This window comes from Macrotis lagotis, chromosome 1, assembly GCF_037893015.1.
Source record: "Macrotis lagotis isolate mMagLag1 chromosome 1, bilby.v1.9.chrom.fasta, whole genome shotgun sequence".
NCBI classification, from domain to species: domain Eukaryota; kingdom Metazoa; phylum Chordata; class Mammalia; order Peramelemorphia; family Peramelidae; genus Macrotis; species Macrotis lagotis.
The window spans coordinates 54,736,420-54,759,052 of NC_133658.1; the positions used below are offsets into that span (position 1 = coordinate 54,736,420).

Consider the following 22,633-nt stretch of genomic DNA (forward strand, 5'->3'; position numbering starts at 1 on the left):
CCCCTTTCCATTCTTAATTAGAGAATGAGTTGTCAGTCATATACTTTAATTTTGAGATAATGAGTTCAAAGTCAAGGGTACAGAAGTGATGATCACTTACTAAAATAAATCCTTTTTTATCTACTCATCCAGCATGGAAAGAAAAGAACAAGAAAATCAGGCTCATTTTACTAGGAAGTCTGGACAGGTCTCCAACAAATGAAACAAAAACATTTAGGGCAGCTCCTCTTTGGTATTGGGTTTTTTAATATTCCCCAGGGAAGACTCTGACTGCTTGGGTAAATAACATTCAGTATCGGCAGAAAGAGTACTTGAATTTGTAGTCTAAAGACATTGATTCAAATTCTAACTCTGTCGGTTAAGACCTAAAAGAACTTAATACAAGTTACTTAACTTTTCTGGAACTCCATTTCTTTAGTGTATTTAGGTCCTTTCCAGTTCTAAATCTCCCTCTTAGTCTTAGGTTTTTAACCAAGAAGCCATGGAGAGATTTCAGAAGGGGCATGAATTCGGATAGGAAAAAAGACATCTTTATTTTCACTAACCTCTAACATAAATTGAGCATTTCCTTAATTATGAACTTCAAAAAAATATAAAACACCATGATTTAGAGAAGGGGATCATTGTTTTCATCCAGCTGCCAAAGGGGTCTGTGACACAAAATAAAAGCTTTTAGAACACCTTATGAGGATGTACTGAAGAATATTTAGGTGTAGATATCTGTTCTAATATTTGAATCTCCCTTTTTCTTTTGCAGAGAGTGAAGAAGGATGTTGACAAGGGCTCTCTGCATTCTGACATGTTCCATCTGAAGAGTGAGGAAGGCAAGGAAGAAGGTACAGTCCCCAGGGCAGCATGTGAAGGAGCAGAGTTCACTAAGGACACTTCCATGTTCTGTTTCATGAAAGTCCATGCCCAATTGCCAGTCAGCTCTCCTCTCCTTGGCATTGGCAGGCATCTTTGGTTTGTGCTCAGTCCTTTGGGGACAGCCTCTGGTGGGAGGACAATAGTGTCTCCTACTTGGCTCCCTGTGTTGTTGGGGATCAGAGTTTTTACTGCTTTCCAAAGTCATTGTTTTAACAGACTTCCTGGAACTGTATAAATTGTTTTCCTGGTTCTGATCATTTCATTGTTCATCAGCTTATATAGAATTGTCATTTTTTATAAGATTAATACTTGAGGATAGAACCTTTTTCTAGTTCTTTCTGGCTTTGAGTATTGCCCTCCATTCCCACTGTATCAGGAGGATCATAGGGACTCCTTTTTAAGTCATTGAGGAAATTGAGCCCCAGAAATCTTCTCAGGATTTAGGCCCACACTTTTAAGTGTTGAGACCTGGTTTCCAGTTCATGACTGACCAGCTCTATGATCTTGGGTCAGCCATTGAATCTTTTTGGACCTCAGTTTGTTCATCTGCAAAATGAAAGGGTTGGATTAGATGATTTCCATGGTCTCAGTTCTTTATCAGCATCCCCTAAAATCATCCCATATTGTGAATCTGTATTGATGCTAACAACAAAAAATGAACCATAATTTAAATTTTTCTTCATTTTCTAAGATCAGGTTCAAGCACTTTGATGTTTCACACATTTAAGTGATATGCAAAACTGTGATGACTAGTGCCTCACCTTGTAGTGTTAAGTTTTCTTCCTCTGGTTCCTTTAAAGGGGAAGAAGTGGTTCTAGATGTGCTCACCCCATGCCTGGGAAAGTGTTTCATGCCCCTATAGGACCTGACCTCCTAGACTGGCCCCAGCAGTAGCTACAGGCACCTCCTCCCCAACAGCCTCCTTCTCCCCAAGGATTCCTCCATTTAGACTAAAGTCATAGAGTGTCTCTGTCTAGTCAGACCCCATATGAGGGGGTTGTGGGCCCTCACCAAGCCCCCCCCCCCCCCCCCCCCCCCCCCCAGGACAGCATTTGAAGGTGGTGGACTCAAAGTCTGGGCTCTCCTAGTGGTGTGATCATGGGCAAGTTACATCAGCTCACCAAGAAGAGCCTTGTTTTCTGCCAGGGGGTTTGTGTGCTTGTTCCACAGGGTTGTTAGGGGGCTCAGATGTCATAATATAGGTAAAGTTCTTACCAAATATAGAGAGCTACATGGTGGGGGGGTCCATATATTTGATGCGTTATTATTAATGTAAAAGATCTATTTTAGAGGATGGAACATCAACTTAATCTGCCATTTGGACATTGTCTCAACTTCAGTGCATTTAGTCCAAACTAAATTTATTGACCCTGCCAGGTGCTGAGATGCATCGTCTAGAGGTATAGCCCTCCTCCCTTGAGCAGTTTGCGTTCTCTTGGAGGAATGGTACAAGTTCACAAAAAAGGAGGACAAAGGAGTATTCCCATCTCTATGGGGAGATCAGGGAGCAACAGGATGTGCCTTCTGAGGGCAGAAGAGGGAGCGCGCCCACACTAGGAGAGTGTGTTCCAATTTATTGAGTTGGGGTGGTGGACAGTGGAGATTGGGGATAGCCAATGCTCCAGTTTGGCTCGAAAAGAGATTTTGTAAAGGACTACAGTTGGGGGAAACTTGGAAAGGTAAGTAGGCATCTCCTGGCAGCTGTGACTTGTGTTGGGCCTGGTAGGTTCTGGGGAGCCAGGCCTGGCTCCTTTTTGTGCCCTCCCCCCATAACACGTTTGCCTTGTTTGCTGACTTGAGACACCCCCAGTCATAGCTGTCCTGTCCATTTTACTGGAATCCTTCCTTGTAGAAGATATGGACCAGAGTAGTGAAGGTTAGAGGGGATGTGGTTAGGACCTTGGAGACAGTGGACGCAGCTTGATGAATTCACTCCCTAGATAATCTTGGGCAGAGGAAGGGCTTTCTGCTTGTTGCCTTCCTGAAGAGTTGATACAGTTAGGATTTAGGTGAGAAGGATTTTTTCTTCCTTCTTCCTTAAAGCAATTGGTGCTAGGCTACTTAGATGCTTTGTCTTCATTCTGAAAAGGACATTTGACTCAACTCAGTCAAGTCTCAGAACAGGTGTGATTTTTAGATTTAGATTTTCATGGTATTTTATATAAATATTAACTCAGTTGATCTTGACAGTGACTCTGGGAGGTTGCTGCTAATATTATTCCCATGTTCCAGATGAGCAAACTGAGACAAAGTGGTTAGGGGACTTGCCCAGGATCACCCAGCTAGCAAAGGTCTGAGGGTGAATCTGAAGCTAGGTTTTCCTAACTCCTGAGTCCAGTGCTCAGCCACACTCTGGGCCCCCTGACTACCCTGTGTCTTACATGTAGGATCGGTGCTGCATTAACAGGAATGATTCTTATTGGGATTTATTTTGGGGCCACCTTAGGTGAATTAGGGGAATCGTCTACTTTTATTTGTGTCTGGTTCTTTTCAAGCAGAGAGTTTTCTTTCTTTTTTTTTTTTTTTCATTTTTCCACACATTATGTGAAGACATTCCTATGTTACTATGTCAGGATATCAAGTCCTTGTTTTCTGCAATATGAATACAAAATGCCTTTTATAATTTTTTTTTCAAATTAAGCATTTTGATTTCTTCCTCATTGAATTGTTTATTACCTAGATGATTATCCCTCTTTGATTTTTCTCTTTTCTGTTCCTGTGGGGAGAGGGGAACTGATTGGGATATAGTATTCTAGGTGCTTGATAATCAGCTTGGATATGTGGCTGCGCTGGGCTTTTAAAGATCTAGGTCAGGAAATTCAAACTCTTCATATTGAATGTTTGTATTTTACCTGGATTACTGGGCCATTTAAAGTTTCCCCAAATGGCAATACTCTAGAAATGTTCATATCAATGTAGTAGAATCAGTGACCTGGCCTGGGCCAAATCTCCCAAACAGAAGAAACTAAAATATAAAACATGCCCCTTTTTTGGTCAACTCTGATATTCAAACTTCCTGTTAAATGGAATGCCCTATTAAGCTAAAGCATCTTCTGTGGAAGAAAAGTGTGATTTGTTCTATTTGGCCTTAGAACATGGAACTAGGAGAAAAGTGTGGAAGTGGCCAAGGCCAATTTTGGTTCTGTGTGAGGAAAAGAAGTCAAATTATTCAACTATTCAAAATTGAACTGGGCTTCCGAGTGGAAGGCTTGTTTCAAGTGCAGTAAAGCAGATATCAGTCAGGAAGTTTGGTGACCACTTCCAGGTCTGATATTGGGTGTTGAATGCAAACATATAGTAATTTGGAATGTACTAGGAAAAAAACACTTGATAAATGCCATGCTTATTGAAGGGCCCAGAATAAACTTGCCTGGACCCAGAGGGACCGGGTCACCCAGTCAAGAGCAGCTGGGTCAGCAGGGTGGGTGGTGCTGCCCAGGGGTCTCCAGAGGAGAGGGCTGGTTTAGACTTTGGACTCCAGCCCAAAGAGGAGCTTAAGGGACGCTTATGGATTGATTGACAGTCCTCCTGCTAACAATCTATGAGTCTGATCTCAACTTCCTCTAGTGGAGCTCCAGTGGCAGAAGGATCTGTGACTCTGGAAACATTATCTCTCCTGGAGTGCTTTTAAATAGAGAGACCTTAGGGGCCCTTTAGAGCTTGATTTTGGAAAAGCTCATTAGAGTATATGAAGTGAGGCCCCCTTGGACTCGGTGGGTGTGGTGGGGGAGGGTCCCCAGGTCTTTCTTCAGGACTCATCTGTGGGCAAATCTTTTCTCAGCAGCTGAGTCTCAGGCCTCTCCTGTGGGGCCATGTGAGCAGTTGTGGTGAGGACCCCCAAAGAACTGTGAACCTGTCTCTCTCTTCTGCCCTGCCACACCTGATCTAATTCTCAAGGTGATGAGGAAGAAAGGGAGAGATCCCCTCTAGTCAGAAATGTCTGTAGCAGCTCTGGTGGTGGCCTCCCCGGGGAGGGCCAAACAAGCGAGGCAGGAGCCCAGCCTGCCACAGCAAAGAGCACCAGGAGTCGAAGCAGGAGAGCTTTGCATCATACATGCAGTGGTTCTGAGAACAGCCTTGAGCGGCTAAGCAGTTGTGACTGTCAGGAGTACCCCCAATTCACTCCCAATCCAGAACAGAGGCTCTGCTGAGCATGACAGCCTTAGTATCTGCCCTCCTACCTTCCAGGCCTCATGCACCTTCTTCCCCAGCACCCTCTCTGTGACCCAGCGACATTGGTTCTCCTCCTCATCACTGCTTCCTTTACATCCTAGTGAAAATGGGCCTCCCCAGTCCCTCTCCATTCCAGTGCCAGCCCGGGCATGATTTCCTCCTTGGCCTTGTTTGTAAAGCGGGGCTTCTGGAGGGCAACTGCAGGAGGGGGCAGATTCACTCCCTCATGCCTACCTTTCCAAGGATACCTTGAGTGTTGGCGTGGAGCGGGGTAGGACAAGTTCCATTTGGAAAAAGACATGTGGATTTACAGGGCATTTTAAAAAGCAAATGAAAGTAATCGTGAATAACATTTTAAAAAATCACAAAGATGTTAAAATAGTCAGAGCACTTAAATCAGTGCCTGCCTGCCTTTCCATCTATCTCTGATACACGGGGTCAGGGCCTGGACTTTAAGGTCCAAGGTTGATTGTGGCTCAGGGGTCAGTCAGCAACCTGAGGGACTCCTGCCTCAGGGGTCCCTCACCTGTGACCTTGGGGTCACTTAGACTCCATCTCCTTTCCTAAATCTGTAAAAGAGGGCTTGCCTTGCCCACAGGATTAGAGTGAAGATCCATTGGGCTGATGCTGATGAAACACCTGGAACATCACTTTTTTATTAAAAAATTTTTTTTTAATTTAAGGCAGTGGGGTTTAAGTGACTTGCCCAAGGTCACACAGCCAGGCAATTTATAAGTTCCTGAGGCCAGATTTGAACTCAAGTCCTCCTGACTTCAGGGCTGTGCTCTATCTACTGTGCTACCTAACTGCCCCATACCTGGAACATCTTAAAGATACCTGTCCTGCATATGTGTGCATGTGCGCACATACAACACATGTTAGCTCCTCTGCTGTTCCCCTGGCTCTGGCCTTCACCATGAGAGACCCCAGCTGGGCACTCTTAGTACTCTTGCCCTTCTTTGTGTAGCTTGGGCAGTGCCCATTTTCTTCCCATTAGAATGGAAGCTCTTTGGGACAGAGACTGTTTTGCCCTTTCTTTTTCTCTCCCGTGTTTAGCACGTTGTAAGCTTTCAATAAATTCTTGTTGATTCATTGTCTTACACTGAAAATAAAAACTAAATGAAAAAATACAGAGGCAGCAATTGATCCCTTCTGATCCCATTGATGGGGTCACAGGAGGATGGATTAAAGTTTCAGAATGTCTGAGGAGCAAATGAACACGCTCCTTGATATGAGTTCTGCTGTACCTTGAGTGCACAGGTTGGGCGACGTGGGGTGACGTTTCCGGCCTGGATAGCAAAGGTCTGCTGTTCTTTCTCCTGTGACATCTGTGCCTCTCTGCTCTTCATTCACAGATAAGTGGCAGTGGACCCGGGTCAACCCCTCTGGAGTGAAGCCCACTCCCAGGTCTGGCTTCTCAGTGGCCCTGGCTCCTGGGGGGCGGACGCTACTCTTTGGGGGTGTGTGTGATGAAGAGGAGGAGGAGAGCCTTGAGGGGGACTTCTTCAATGACCTGTATTTCTATGACGTTACCAAGAACCGTTGGTTTGCGGGACAGCTGAAGGTACCTCATGAATGGACCTCCCTGAAACTTCCCTGACCCTGAAATGTATTATGAGAGTGCTGTCCTTTCTCAGAAAATTTTGCTTCACAAGGTACCAGTTATAGCAGAGTGGGGGGGGATACATTCTTGTGTTTCCTCTTCTTTACCTTGACCTCTTTGGGGGTCTCACACTGCATCATTTGATCTTAGAGCAACCCTGTGAGGTGGGTGCTTTCTCCATTTTACAGGTGAAAAAACTGAGGCTGGCAGTTTAACCCTTGTCCAGGTTTATAAAGTTAGTAACTATCTGAGAAAAGATTTAGACTAGGGTCTGTCTGACTCCCAGTGTGCCCACCACCCTCTCTGGGTGCCTCCTAGAAGAAGCTGTCCTCCATGATTAGACTTGGTTAACCCCGGGAAGTGCGGTTCCCCTGAGCCAGGCTCAGGCCCTTGGGCTCCAGACCCCTAGCCTCTGGAGTGATCAAGCCTGCACTGAGGAAAGTGGACCTGCCCCTATCCTGGGCTCATTTGTTTCAAGGGTTTTTTTTCCCCAGAGGATTTATTAATAGAGATACATAGATCCTTTTTTTCCCTTAAGATAAATTTTTATTGATATTTTTTTCTTATACCATCATAGTTATTTATCCTTGGTAGCCCTCCCTCTTTTTCCCCCACCCCAAGAGCTGCCCCATATAACAAATAGAGTTTGTTTAGAGAAGTTGATTGATGTAGCCCAAGACCCTGTGCAGGATTGGATCTCTGGACCTCCCCTCCCCTAGAGCCTCCTTCCTTGGCTCTTAGAGACCTATGTTTGATTTTTCCATGATAATTGTCCTTTCCATTTATATTGTTGTAGTTCCCGTGTATTGTCTTCCTGGCTCTGATTTCTGGCTGCATCAGTTCATTAGAGCTCTCTAGGCTTCTCTTATTCACTATCATCATTATTTTTTAATAACAAGAATATGTCATTTTATGCCTGAATGACAATTTGTTTAACAAGTTGATGACATCTACTTTGTTTTCGATTCTTTGCTGACACAACAAGTGCTGCTCTAAAATATGGAGTTGATGGGAATTTTCTTCCTGTCATTGGCTTCCTCAGGGTTTAAGCTCAGTGGTGGAGCCTGCGGTCCTAAGGGAACAGGTGTTTTAATGACTTTATTTTATAATTCCAAATTGCTTTCCAAAATGGTTGCACTGTCTCACCACTCCACCAACAGTATATGAGTGCCTGTCCTGCCATGATCCCTCTGGCAGTGCCCATCAGTGCTTCTTGTCGTCTGTGCAGATGTGGGCTGAAACCTCAGGGAGGTTATTGGTGATGTGGAGCATCCTTTTTTTTTGCAAGACAAATGGGTTAAGTGGCTTGCCCAAGGCCACACATCTAGGTAATTATTAAGTGTCTGAGGCAGGATTTGCACTCAGGTCCTCCTGACTCCAGGGCTGGTGCTCTATCCACTGCACCACCTAGCCACCCCTCTGGTGGTTTTAATACTGTGGCATGCGTGTTTGTCTTTTAAATCCTTGTTAAGAGCCAGAATTTACACATAGGTGATTATTAACTTAGAGCAGGAAAGAAAAGCACTCAGCTTAGGCCACATTTTAGGACAGAATCCAGGCATAGCTGACATCCTATAGTAATAAAATGTTCTTTGCCCATGTGTTTCCTTCATTGAGCTGTCTCAGTCCTGAGGTACTCAACTAGAATCATTTCTTTGGTTTAAGGTACTGAGGGTCCCAGAAACTTCCCCTAAAATGCAGGCAGGGGGCTAGGGAGGGAGAATACTTAAGACTACTCACTGCTCATGAACAACTCATATTAGTTTAGAGAACTGAAGACAGGACAGGGATGGGACCAGAGGGATCAAGAGGGGCCTGAGCCTGAAGGGAAGGAAGAGGGACATGGTAAGCCAGGTGGGCAGCCTGAACCTGGAGTAGGGGCAGCAGACTGAGATAAGAGAAAACTTGCTTAGCCAGACTTTTCCAGGTGCTTGAGATGGAAGGAGATTTGAAAACTGAGATAAAGCTGGATTCTTTCCGCTGAAAGCAGTCATTGGGGAAATGCTTTACAGAAATTTTAGGTTTAGATTTCTTTGGTTGTGCTTCCTAATTTTTCCTCCTCTTTTTACTAAAGAATTTATTAGAAAGCTATCACCATATGGGAAATCCAGAGCTTCTGATGAATGGGTCTTCTGCCCCCCCTCTACACAAGCTGTTGTAGTGACCTCAGTTTCTCCCTTCTCCCTCTTCCAGGTGTTCTCTCTCACTTTCTCATCTTTTTGTGTATTTCTGCACTTTGGGATCTCTACCTCCAGGTGAGCCATAGCCAGTAGATGAGTTTCTACACCTGGACTGTTATAAAAGCCTTTTTTCCAGTTTTGCTGAAATGAAGATAGAATATTTTTATTGTTCCCTAGTCACAGAGGTTCCATTGAGAGACTGGCATCCGATCATCAAAGAAACCTGGTTTCCCATAGACTATGATAGGGAACACTTCACATTTAGAGATTTCTTTTCAAAGTCCTCTCCTCTCCCTTCATAGGAGATTCTTAAAACCTTGATTGTACAAGGAAAGGCAGTGAGGAAGTGGGCTTAGAGGCTAGTTATGACTTGCCAAAAGTCATACTGACTACACTGGGAGGAAGTGAAATTACCAGATTCAATCCACATTTGATAAAAAGTTAGAGAAAGCAGCAAATTTATCATGTAAAGTTACCAGGGCAACACTAGTCATCATGTGGGAGGAGAAGAGAGGATTGAATACTTGGAATAATTTTTAGAAGCTTTCTTTCCTTAGGAAAACAACCTAAAAATAGTTTTTCATTTGGAAAATCTTTGGAAGTAAGGGGTTTGACTCCTCTGGCAGGCCATTTGTCACCAGGCTGTGGGCCTCTTTGACAGGCTTTGCTCACTCCCAACAGACGACAGAAGTGGGTGGGATTTTGCTTAGGCTCACCCACCTAGTCTGAGTTGGCCCTCGGGAGCAAATTTGATTTTTCCTCAAGACAAAATTTCTTTGAGAGTCAATGACTTTGCTTCTGAATTGGTAGCATTCCTTTTCTAACCCCTGAAGGTGTAGAATTTTTCCCAGTTGGGGATTGGAGTTGGCATTCACTGATTCTATCTTGAATCCGTGGTGAAGCACGTTAGATCTTCTTGCTTCAGTTCCCCAACATGGAAGCTGGCAGTTGAATAAAGAGGGCTTTGTCCAGGACTGGCCACCTTCTATCGATCACCAGAGTGCAGGCATTAGGGCTCTCCTGCCACAGATTTCACTGAGCTTTTCAGAGACTGTCTCTAAAACTATGTCCCAACCCACATGTACAAAAATACTTCTAGCAGCTCTTTTCCTGGTGGCAAAGAATTGGAAATTGAAGGGATACCTATCAATTGGGGAATGGCTGAACATGTGGCATATGAATGTGATAAAATACTATTGTTCTGTAAGAAATGATGAGCAGACTGATGTCAGAAAAACCTGGAAAAACTGACGTCAACTGATGCTGAGTGAAGTGAGCAGAACCAGGAGAACACTGTACATAGTAACAACAACACTGGGTAATGATCAGCTATGATGGACATAGCTCTTCTCAGCAACACAGGAATCCAAGATAATTCCAAAAGATGTGTGATGGAAAATGCCATCCACATCCAGACAAAGAGCTGTGTGTGGAGTCTGATTGTAGATCAAAGTGGACTATTTTTACACTTTTCAAATTTGATTTTTGCTTTTTCTTTCTCATGATTTTTCCTCTTTTGTTCTGATTCTTTATTCACAACATGAATAATTTGGAAATATTTTTAACATGATCATGCATGTTTAATCTCTCAGTTGCCTGCAGACTTGGGGAAGGGGAAAGAAAGGGAAAGAGGGAAATTTGGACCTCAAAATCTTACAGAATGAATGTTGAAAACTATCTTTATGTGCAATTGGAAATATTAAAATTTTATTATTAACAACCAAAAAACAACAGTCAAGTTTTTTTAAAGTGTTCAGCTCTAACATTTGAATTTCTTATTTGGATCTCTCCTTTAAGTTCTTCACATCATATACAATTAATAACGCTTGTTGCATCCCAGTCATATGTTTTCCTCTCATGTTATCAATAGGGCCCTAAGGTGGAGAAGAGGAAACGAAGGCGAGGCAAAAAACCAGAGCCCGAGACCATGGAGAATCAGGAGAGGAAGGAGACAGATGCCCAGGAGCCACAGGAGGAGATCAAAGAGGTGGTGGCAGAGGACGGAACAGTCATGACTATTAAACAAATGATCTCCATCCCTGGGACATCAACAGAATCAGAATCTGAAGAAGAAGCTTCTGATGAGGCCAGTGGCCTGTTGGTAGAGCCCTGTCCTCGCTCAAATGCCATGCTGGCTGTGAAGCAAGGGGTACTCTACGTCTATGGGGGCATGTTTGAAGCTGGGGACCGCCAGTTCACCCTTAATGATTTCTACTGCATTGATCTGCACAAGATGGAAGACTGGAAGGTCTTGGTAGAGATGGATCCCAGTAAGCTTGGGTTGGGGTTAACAGGAGACATAGAAAGAGACAGAGGGGGAACAGACAGAGCTCCTGAAGGCCTTGGAAGTGCTCTTATCCAAACCCTTCTAGCACTCTCTTCTTACTCATTCTCCAACATAACCCATTTAGCTAGTTTCATCATTATTCAGTTTTCCTTCATCCATCAACAGTCTGAACTTGAGGGATAGACAGGCTGATAGAACAAAATATATATATATATATATATATATATATATATATATATATATATATATATATATATATATATTTTTTTTTTTTTTTTTTTTTTTTAAATTTTAGTTCCCATGTCCTGGATAGACAACTGTGGTTAAGTTAAATCCCAGATTATTGTTAACCATGGATTAGACTTGTTGATTTTACTACATATCTTTTGAATGGTGGCCTTGTGGGGTCCTGCTGACCACTGAGGCATTGCAGAGCTTGGTCCTTAAATTGTCAGACACACACATGCTGTATTTATGCATCAGAACTAAACTTGGCATAGCATCTTTTGTCCCTCTGGCTTTGAATTCTTTGGCCTTATTTATTGTCAGTTTTGAAATGTTTCTGATACTTTATTCATTAGTGTTCACTTTTTCTAAAGGAAAAGAAAATGGTTCCGGACTTAGATAATTCAGTTCTCCTGTTTGAGACTCAGGACTAAGGAATTAAGAAAAATCCATAGGGTTGATGTGCTAGGAAGGAAACTCTTACTCTATAGGATGAGAAAGAGTCGACAGGCAGCAGAGTGGGAAATGTTATCCTTGTTCTTCAGGAGCAATAAGCAATGAGGAGATCTGGGAAAACTGACAGATTTTGATATTGGGTGTAGAATGGAATGTGATGCAGAGGGGGAACCTTAAAGTGCATGGTTTTTAATGAAAATTTTTGAAGGTCATTGCAGTTGAAATTAGTGAATAATGAGAGGACAGGCTTAGGAAAAGAGTGAGTCCTCAAGGCTTGAAGCAGGCAAATTATATTAGAGAGGGGGTGATTCAAGTGTGCAAGTGGGAGGGCTGGAAGAGGGAGGAAAGTTTTCTATATCTTATGTTGAGAGGAAAAGAAAGGCAAGAGTCCAGAAACTGCTCCAGCCAGTAGTGTTTTAACTAAGGAAGTCCGGTTACATCAGCTACCCTTCCAACCAACCACACTCTCTTTCTAGAGTTGTTGATAGGGAATTACTGGGAGTTGAGAAACCCAGTTTGAGCATTGCCTCAAGCTCCAGTGACTCTTGTTTTTGAAGCCTCTTCCCTCTATGTTTCTGGTCTTTGGCTTGGGTTTCTCTAGAATAGATGTGGTGAGCATGTCTCAATCAGAAGCAGAACCCATAGCAGAAAGTGGACCAGGACATCTCTTCCTCTTCTTTCTGTGGATGGATGGGAAGACTAGGCAAGTGGCTAACACATTCATTGTTCACACTATGGAAAACACAATTTTGTGAGGTGTATCCAGCTTTGGAATATATACATAAGAAGTGGAAGTGGTCATTGTGTATTTAAAAAAAAAAATCTCAGCTGCTTTCATTTTGACCAGCCAAGTCAGCTTTTTCAGATTTCATTTCCCTGGAGTTAGTGCTATTAAAAGATTCTGAGCTCTAAAGTCTATATAAATTAATGGAAGATCATTAAAGGGGAAGAAAAAAGCCTTAAAATTAAATTAAACCAAGTTCTCAGCCCCAAGGAAAATTAGCATCATTATTCCCCATAGGGACAAGCCCCTCCCCTTTGCCTGTGAAATTGGTGGGGAAGGGAATAAGGATTGACTCTTGATGAGATGATTCACAGTTTCTCTCTTGGGTCCCAACCAACTTCTTTGCCACCTTCTGAAAGATTGTCATAATGCCTTCTCTACCAATCTAGAGCCCTGCACAAGGACTGAGTTCTCAGGATTTATTATTCAAAAAGTATTGCCTTTTTTTTTTCTTCTTTCTTGGAACAGAGTGCTTCTTTTTTTTCTCTTTTCTCCCTCATTATTCCTTGCCAGTAGCTAAAAGCAGAGTTCCACTATAGTAGGTCAGATGAAGCAGACAAGGTTGGGGTTCCAGGCTATGAATTTATTATTTGAAACCTCCTCCTTTCTGATCTTTGCATGCTGTTAATGGTTCTTATGAATCTTCCCATGCTTCCCTGTCCTATTCTCTTTTTAACTCCTCTTATATACTCAGACCTTGCACTAAGTGTCTGGGGTGGGAAGGAAATGGCCAAAAATGGGAGGATTATGTTTCAAATAATGTTTCCTTCATAATGAATTATTGAGAGTTCTCCCTTGATCTTAGTTTTATTGATAGATTCGTTGATTGATTTTGCTATTATAGAAACCCAAGAATGGTTAGAGGAAAGTGATTCGGAAGATGAAGATGAAGATGAAGTAGAAGGAGCAGAAGGGGGAGAGGAAGAAGAGGAAGATGAGGAAACAGAGGAAGAAAGTGAGGAGGATGAAGGTAATAGAGTGGGGCTTATTCATCTTTTAACCCTCTGATGTTAAGAAGGGGGAGGGTTTGATAGGGCCTCCTAAACATGGGACAATATGGTTTGTTTATAGAGTGAGAGTCATTTTTGGAAATACTGCAGAACAGGGTCTGGGGCTTATTTGAATTGATTGAACCAGTGACTTTGCATGGTCCATCCTTGTGTACTTTCCTAAGCAGAAATTTCACTGAAACAAGAGAAATGTGTGTGTACATAGCCTAGAACAAGTGTAGCATTAAAATTAAAAGGAAAAAAAAAAGATGGGGATGGAGGACAGTTCTTTTTTGGTTTTATTGTTATTTTATTCTTTTTAATCAGAATTGTAGCTTTTTTTTTTAGATTTTTCAAGGCAATGGGGTTAAGTGGCTTGCCCAAGGCTACACGGCTAGGTAATTAGGTTGGATTTGAACCCAGGTACTCCTGACTCCAAGGCCAGTGCTCTATTCACTGCGCCACCTAGCCGCCCCAGTATTGTAGCTTTTATACAATAAATATTTTCCTCAAAAATGAGGCATAAATGGAGATTTAAAAACATAAAATCATTTAAAATGTAAAAGGAGAACTTGCTACTTAGAAAATCCTATAGTGTCTTCTCTTGTAAAGTGAATAGCTCAGCAGTCCAGAAGCAAGTTTAGAGCTAGGTTGAACTAGATTGGAAAACAAGGGAAATAAGAATCTCCTCTACATAAGGAGTCATCCCACTTTTGCTTGAAAGATTTCCCCAGAGTGAGGAAACCCACCACTTCGTAAAACACTAATTCGTAGCCACTTTTGAAAGGTTCAACTTGTTAGAAAATTTTTCTTTGCTGTTATTCAGTCTTTTTTGTCATGTCTGACTCTTTATGACCGCATTTGGCAAAGATCTTGGAGTCCTTTGCCGTTTCCTTCTCCAACTCATTTTTTGATGAGGAAACTGCAGCAAACAGGGTGAAGTGAATTGCTCTGAGTTTGTCAGGGCCTTGACCCAGGGTTTCTTCATCCAGGTCCTGGGCATCACAGCTTCATCTGACTGTCCCTCAGTTTTTCTTTAGATGGAATTTAAATTTACCTCTCCAACTTGTAGGTACTATGCAGAGGGCAGCCCCTTGTGCCAAACAGAAGGGGTATGATCCCAGTAAAAACAGACACACACACACACACACACACACACACACACACCCCAGACCTCTATAGGTTAAAGATACCCACTTACCTCCACTGATTCCATCCATGAAGAAAATGAAGCCTTCACCGTTCTGATGAATGGCTCCTGGGCCCAGGCTGCAGATTGTCACAAGTATTCCTGATGGAGGGCTTCTGCAGGGAGGGTCTTGCCCCATCACAGGGTCACAGGAGAGGCCAGACACCCCCAACACCCCCTCCCTTCCTTGATTTGTGCTTGAGACTTGTCAAATTGCCTGACAGCTGCTCTAACTCAACTGAAGCCTTTTCTTCCCTCCTTTTTATTGTTAGAGGGTGATCAGCACCCAGTGGTTGAGCCTAATGAAAAATACACTGACTATCTGCCTCGAACTGAAGAATACTGGGTTAAGATTGCCCGGAACAACATGGGGCCTGATGCGAAGGAGAAGAAGGTGATCAAAGTAGCCCATGCCATGGCCAAGACTTTTTATGATGAGTCAACCTAAGAACAAAATTGATGTTTGCTTCTCAAAATGGACAAAACATAGTTGAAATTATTAACAGTATTGAAAATGTTACTTCTAAATAAACTGGTCCTATTACTAAGTGACTTACAAGATCTTTGTAAAGCCTTGGGCAGACCAGCACTTCTGGTTCACCTCCTCCTGTGGGCAGCAGGATCAGGGCAGTGTCTACAGCAGATTTCCCATTGACCAGGAATGTGAACAGAACCAGTTTGACTGGACCTGAAAGCCAGACCTCATCCTTAAAGGGTTTGGAAGAAGGATGAGTGAAGACTTCCCAAGAAGCTGGAAGCTTTGGGGATTTCTCTTCACATGGAAACAAACACTTCTATTCTTTGGTTCTCTAGAAACTCAGAGGTTTCAGCCTATTTAATCTTGAAACCCCCAAGAAGACCCAGGGTTAGGTGGACTCAAATAATTGTTCACAAAATAAAACATTTTGTTTGGTTCACTCTTGAATTATCTGTAAACTGTGTTTTGGTGCCACATTCATTACTTTTCTTGATCATATGCTTTGGTTGTTACCAGACTTAATTTCCAATTTTATTTCAGCTACTTCTTGTTCCCGTCTGTTCCTTTAGGGTTCCTTTCCCCTTGGTTGTCCCTTTTTCCTGAATGTTAAGGAGAGTGTATAATCCCCAAAAGGAAAGGACCAACCAAGTGGAATTGGTTGTTGCTTCCATCCAGTTCTTAGGGTAGGCCTAATAAACAGTGGTGCTTCATAAGTGCTTGCTGACAGATTGATTCTCACAGAAGTAGGACATTCCCTTGCAGCCTGGTGTTGTATGGTGCCAGTTATCATTAGGCTATTTTTGTGTACATAATTGATATGAAAGTATTAACTCTGAAATAGTGGGGGTTTTTTTTTGAGCATCCCATGTAAGAATTCAGCCTTTAATAGTAAGTCAAATTTGTTAGCTGGAAATCATCCTAAAATCATTAAAAAAAAAATACTAGGGCTTAACAGAGGTAAAAGAAAAACTATTAACTTTTGTAATAGTGCAATAGTGTTTAGAATTATGGTCAAACTTTTGGGCAGTGTTTCATAGGACATATTTGGAAGAGGATTTAATACAGAGATCATCCTGTTCAGTGTCAAACCCATATCTTAAGAGTGCTGGGTAGACCCAAGGATGACCCGAACTATGGCCTCCCTGCTACCTGTCCCAATAGCTTGGGGATGAGTCCAGGCTGGCTCCAAAGGTGCAGATCACAGACCACTTCTAAAGCAGTGCCCACGGATGAAGACAAGATGGCCACTGCCACGGGCTTGGATCAGGACTGCATGTTGTCTATTGTCCTTGGCCTCCTGCACAAACCCCTTCAGTTCCCAATCTGCTCCTCTTAAAATGAGCTTTGGACCAGCTCTCTAAGGTGCTTTCCAGATCTACAATCCTATAACAAGGTCTGTTCTCCAGGTAGGACCATTGAAAGTTTGCAAAATGCAATGTGTGTACATATAGGTTTATGGGGGGGGATATATACATACATACATACATACATATATATGTATGTATGTATGTATGTATTTGATCCTCACAATATATTTTGACTCATTTGACCCTTATGACTCTCCATCTCACAGTTAAGTAAATAGAGATAAACAGTTTATGTGACTTACCCAAGGTTGCACAGCTAGTATCTAAAGCTGGGTTTGAACCTACTCAATAAGAATACCACCACTCTCCCCACCACCCCAGCCTTTATGTCAGTGCTTTGCTACTCTCAAGGCTCTGAAGGAGACAGGGCAGGGATCATCTTCCCCTTTGTTGTGATGTGTCTGGGGGGCTGGTGAGAGAGGGACCTTGTTCCTAGATCTGTTCCTGGACTTTGAGCTTGCTTTATCCATCACAGGCATGTTTTCTTCCAGCAGAGTGATTCTTCCGCCCCAAGAACCGTAGGAGAAGGAGGAAGGACTTTTTTGGAGTCAGCTAAATCAAACACAGGCAAGAACAACGAGCCAGAAGACACATTTCTTGTACAAATGGTACCGGCAGTGTCTTTTCTATCCCTTCTGTGAGGTTATCAGTAGAGAGTCAGTCCCTTTGACTGAAAGAGGCTAATTAGAACCCAATGAAGATTAAATAAACAAGCTTCAATAAAATGAGCCGCCTGTACTATTTAATTGCCATGATTAAAACAACTCTGATAAAGAAGCACCTTAAATGCAAACAGCAGGGGAGAGGTAAAAATACTATACAGGGTTGTGAGATACCCGAGAATAGAATCCGTAGTGTTCAGTGAGGGAGCAGCAGAAAATGTGCCATCTTTTATTTTGTCTCATCAGTGGGTTGGTTTGCCAAGCAGAATATACTTAATGCTCAGTCAGTGGTTCATGGTAATGAATAACCGGCAAAAAAGCCAAGAACTCCTTCATTTTATGCCATTACTAAAAAAGCTAATTCGGCTTTTTAAGTGGCCTTCCCCATTGCCAGCAAGGAGATGCGGCCTGAACCCCTAGATCCATCTGGCTTAGTTTGTTGGTCTTGGTAATTACTAGCATTCTTGCACCAAACCCTCCTCCCCCAAACACTGTTCAGTGGGTAATCATCCCCTTTGGGGACCCTGGATTCTTTCTTTTTCCTGTTACCCACCTCTGGCGCAGCAGCTATACAAACCCTCCCATTGAGCATCTGTTATTCCCTTCCCTGGGTGGTTCAGTGAGAAGAGATTGCAATGAAGGAGTTGTGAAGTGTTTGGATCATTGATGGATGTCATTTCTCTCCCTGGCTCACAATCACAAACATCAATTTGACTATATAGAACAAATTCCTTTAAGATAAACTCCAAATGATCATCGAAATGATTTGGTTGGGCTGAAATTATAGTATAGCTTTCTTGAAATAAATCAAGTGGATTGTTTGAGACTTGGAAATATCCTTTTTTTCAGAGAACTTAATTTTAATGGGATTGATTGTTGCAAGTCCCAAGATCTATTCAGATTTTTAATTGAATCCTTGAAAGGATGAAGTTGACAGATAAAGTAAATAGGTTGTTGGTCCCCAAATGTAGGTGGCTAGTTAGAACAAGAGAGGTTTGAGGATACCCCATGTTGGAGAAAGGACACGTCATTTAATAGGTCAAACTTTGGAGGATTATGAATGTTTCCAGAAAATTCCTCAGATTTTGTTGTATGAATTATTATTGTGTTGACCTGAAAGGAAGGGCCCTGATGTTAGGAGAAAAGGGGATATTGGAGGAGAAATTTGATTCATATCAGCTCGAGCAGAGCCTAAAAGTCTCAGACTTGAAAGGCCTCTCAGAGATCATCCAGCTGAAATGGAATCTGACAGACTCTAGAACATCCCCAACAAAATGGTCATCCAGCAGTCCACTTTGGGACAGCTCTGAAGTTAGGCAGCTTTGCAATAATAATGACTCTTCTACTTCACAGTTTTTAAAGCACTTTTTTATATTTCTCATTTATCCTCACAGCAACCCTAGGAGATGGTTGTTTCTATTTATACACAATTCACAGTTGAGGAAATGGAAAGAGGTTAAATAACTTGTCTGGGGTCATGCAACTAATGAGTATCTGAGGCTGGATTTGAACTTGGGTCTTTTCAACTCTAGGTCCAGTATCTCTCTGCTGTGAACCATAGAGCCAGCGTTTGCCTCTGAGCATCTGGGGTCTCCCTGAGGCTTTAAGCATGTGTTGAATGGAGCCAGCTCACCTTGGTTGTTAAGTTTTCAGTGTGAGCCTTGATAGCTTGGAAATCATCCAGTGCTACAAATCAGGTTTGTTTTATTGTTTTAAGAAAGTGATGGAGTCAACAAAATGCAGGTTAAACTTGAAGGGATGCCTTAAATACATTTCTTTTTGTTGGAGAGCTGGTTATTAAACATTTACCAGCATACCTCTATATAACTTTGGGCAAGACACTTTCCCTCTCTGAGCAGGTTTCTTTGTTAAATAATGATGTCAGATGAGGTGATCTCTTCCTTCTCTCATAAAATAGCCATAACATCCCCAACTCCAAAGAATCCTCACTAGTGAGATGAAAGAAGGCAAAATGGGGAAAAGACCTTGTTATCCAAGGATCAACAAGGAAGAATGAGTCTTTTTAGCCTGGAGATTCTAATGAGAAAAGTCTTCAGATAGTTTAAAGGTTCTCAAGAAGAATGGAAATTACACTTATTTTGTATCTGAAACATAATCTGAAATAATCATTCCAGGTCCTGATGACTACTGGGGGTCAATACCAGGGAGTATATGTTATATAGAGGGGGGACCTGCATATTTTAATTAGGATCATAGGAGCAGCTCTAAAATCTTCTAATAGAAGGTAATTAGTTTTCTATTGGACCTATTGGGGATATATATGTTCTGGTCATTAGTAATAAATGAAATAACATAAATGATCATTTATAGTGACCTGGTCATTCATAAATGAAATAATAGTTCATTACCTGAGCCTGCCAGAGATCCGATCTTGGAGCAGGGAAACCACAATTGAGCCATTTCCTCCTTCCTACAAAATGACTCTGTCGGGTACCCTGACACTGGTGAAATGCTTCATAAAGGAATGAACCTTTGATCAAAGAGCAGCCTAGTAGACAGAGCTTGAAATGCTTCAGAGAGCTCTTTTACATCAGCCGGATAGTGTGGTGGATAGTGTGTAGACTGGAGTTAGGAAGAACTGAGTTCAAATCCTGTCTTAGGTACGAGTGTACGGTTGGGGCAGCTAGGTGATGCAGTGGATAGAGTTCTGGGCCTGGAGCCGGAAGACTCATCTGACCTCAGTAACCCTAACCCTAGGCAAGTCCTATTTGCCCTCAGATTCTTCATCTTGTAAAACCTATTTGCCTCAGGTACCTCATCTGTTAAATAAGTTGGAGAAGGAAATGGCAAACCACTTCCAATATCTTTGCCAAGAAAACTTCAAATAGGATCATAAAGAATCAGACACAACTGGAAAAAACTGAACAACAAATCCTCATATACTTCCTAGCTATAAGTGTCCCCAGATACTTAGTAGCTCTAAGTATCTGGTCAAGTCAATCTTATTTCTCCTTTTCCATAAAATGCTAATGCTAATAGTACCTGCTTCACAGGGTTGTTTCTGAGGACAAAATGAGGTAAGATGTCAAGAGAATTTTGTAAACTTTAAACAATATATGAATGTTAGCTATTAGGAGGACAAGAAGAAAACTGAGGCCCAGGAGAGGCATCTTGCCTAAGATCCCTGCTAATAAATAACCTATGTCCTCTGCATCCAAATCCAGTGTTCTTTCCATCCTATTCCAACCCTGTTAACTGCTCCCCATTGCTCCCTCACCCCCTGAACAGCCCTTCTGTCCTGACCTTCCCTTTCCTCTTTTCCTGGTAAAGATCAAGAAATAATCCACCCTTTCAGTGGGTATGGGGAACCCCCAAGCACTTCATGTGGTCAGGTGATGGGCACCCACCTCTTAATCAGGAGTAAGTCCTGTTAACTGGTGGTACAGTGTCAGAGACCAGAGTTCATCCCAGCCTCAGACTCCCCTGGGCACCTCCCTTTACTCCTGCCTCCCTCAGATTTCTCCACTATAAAAATGGGGATCATGAAGCCAGGGTTGGTTGAGGGGCTGACAGGAGACATCATTTGTAAGAAGCTCCTAGCCCAGAGGAGGGACCATGGAAAGACTTCCTCCCCTTCCTTCTCCTCCCCTCCTCCTTGCTCTTGTAAGGGAGCTCTTCAAACCTGAACAGGCCTCAGCAGTGTCCTTAGGCATGTCTGATACTGCCAAGGACATGTGTAGGTTTGATTTTTTTTTTAATGACAATGGGCATGATGATAGTGATGGTGGTTTTGGTAGCAGGAGGATTTTCTTTGCTTTGCTTAAAATCAGATAAAGTTCCTGGCTGATAGATAAACTAAGGGTGTGTGTGGGGTGGGGGAGGAGGGAGCCTATGAAGTCAGTGAGTTTCTTTTCTGTAAAGAGGACTTTGAAAGCCCATGCAGAATATAGATCTGTGGAGAATTACCCAGGGAAGAACAAGACAGGAACGAGGCATGTTCAGGCCTGGATGGGAAGGAACAGTAGGGAAGACAGCATCCCCATTCTGTGAGGAAGATGAACGAAATGGGTGAGGTACTGGATAATGAAGTTCCTTGAGGGGGAAGGAAGGGGCCATATAGGACATAGAACCTGCCTCAATTTCCTCCTCTGATCTTTTTTATTGAGCTAATGGGACCTGAAGTTTCCACTTCTCCTGAGGTCACCTAAGTACCCATGTGACCCTGGACAAGTCATGCGACCCTGGTCTGCCTCGGTTTTTATCTGAAACATAGAACTAATACTAGCACCTAACTTCCTAAGGCTTTGTAAGGACCAAATGAGATATTTGTTAAGTACTTTGTAAACCCTAAAACATTATGTAAATGCTATAACCTCTGCCTCCACCTTGAACACTGACTGATCTTGGTTTTTGCTGACACAAGGCATCATCTTTTATTATATTTGTTTTCATATCGAACCCCCTCCACCTACTCTTGCAGCAGTGGGGACTGGTTCATTTTTTTTTACTCTTTATAGACTCAGAACTTAGAACAAAGCCTTACTGGTGGCACATGCTTAATATGGCTGAATGAATAAATCTAGGCTCCTAATCCCTTGCCTCCCATGGTGTTTGCAAACCTTACGATGCTCAACAATTACATCTTCTATTTCTGTTTTGATTTAAACTTTCCAAAGGAATTTTCTCCCAATAATCTGTTGAGGTTGATGGTGTAAATAGGATTTCCATTTTTACAAATAAGGGACCTGAGGCACCCAGAAGTAATTTGTCAGTGATCTTAAAAGTATTAGGAAAGAAAGAAACAAACTTAATCACCCACAGTGCCAGTCCCTGTGTGCTGATAGGTTAGCTGCGTATCAGCTGGTATTATTATTATTATTGTTATTATTATTATTATTATTAATTTTATATTCCCTTGTGTAGCACGGTATGTTGAATGCAGTCAATTCTTAATGTTTATTGGATGACAAATCAAATGATCACTACTGGGTGACCTGGGTGAGACTGGTATCTAGTCTTCCTGAGCTAAATGTTTGTTGCAACATTCCTTCCTTCAGAAAATCCAGACATTTTTCAAAAGATCTTTTTAAAGGGACACTGTCAATCCAGATTTAATACAAATTTGCACTATCTTCTTGATGTCAGCCACTACAACCCCCCCCCAAAAAGAGCAGTTCATGGGGTGTTAAGGGCAATTAAATAGCTTGTTGCTCATCAGAAAAAGATTCAAGTTTCTCAAAATTTTGTGTAATTTATGATATTTATTACCAAAATGAGCAAAAGATTTTTTTCATCTTGACAGTGTCCCTTTGTCATTTTCCATCAGATGGTTAAATACAGAATAAGGGGATGATTTAAGCAATTACATTCATTAAAGAAAATTATTTTATTATCATTTTTTTAAGTAACCAA

At 42.2% G+C, this 22,633-nt stretch overlaps 1 protein-coding gene across 3 annotated transcripts in view; it reads left to right on the forward strand.

Annotated features, from left to right (window-relative positions):
- Nucleotides 1-16,685, forward strand: part of KLHDC4 (kelch domain containing 4) — a 79,641-nt gene extending 62,956 nt beyond the window's left edge. For 2 of the 3 annotated variants that reach the window (XM_074201578.1, XM_074201585.1), the window contains exons 5-9: nucleotides 758-836; nucleotides 6,396-6,604; nucleotides 10,694-11,093; nucleotides 13,420-13,545; nucleotides 15,026-16,685. In XM_074201578.1, the coding sequence (XP_074057679.1) occupies nucleotides 758-836; nucleotides 6,396-6,604; nucleotides 10,694-11,093; nucleotides 13,420-13,545; nucleotides 15,026-15,201 (990 nt within the window). In that variant the 3' untranslated portion in view covers nucleotides 15,202-16,685. The remainder of the gene's footprint in view (nucleotides 1-757; nucleotides 837-6,395; nucleotides 6,605-10,693; nucleotides 11,094-13,419; nucleotides 13,546-15,025) is intronic. The other variant, XM_074201569.1, reaches the window with a different exon arrangement.
- The last annotated feature ends 5,948 nt before the right edge of the window (nucleotides 16,686-22,633 follow it).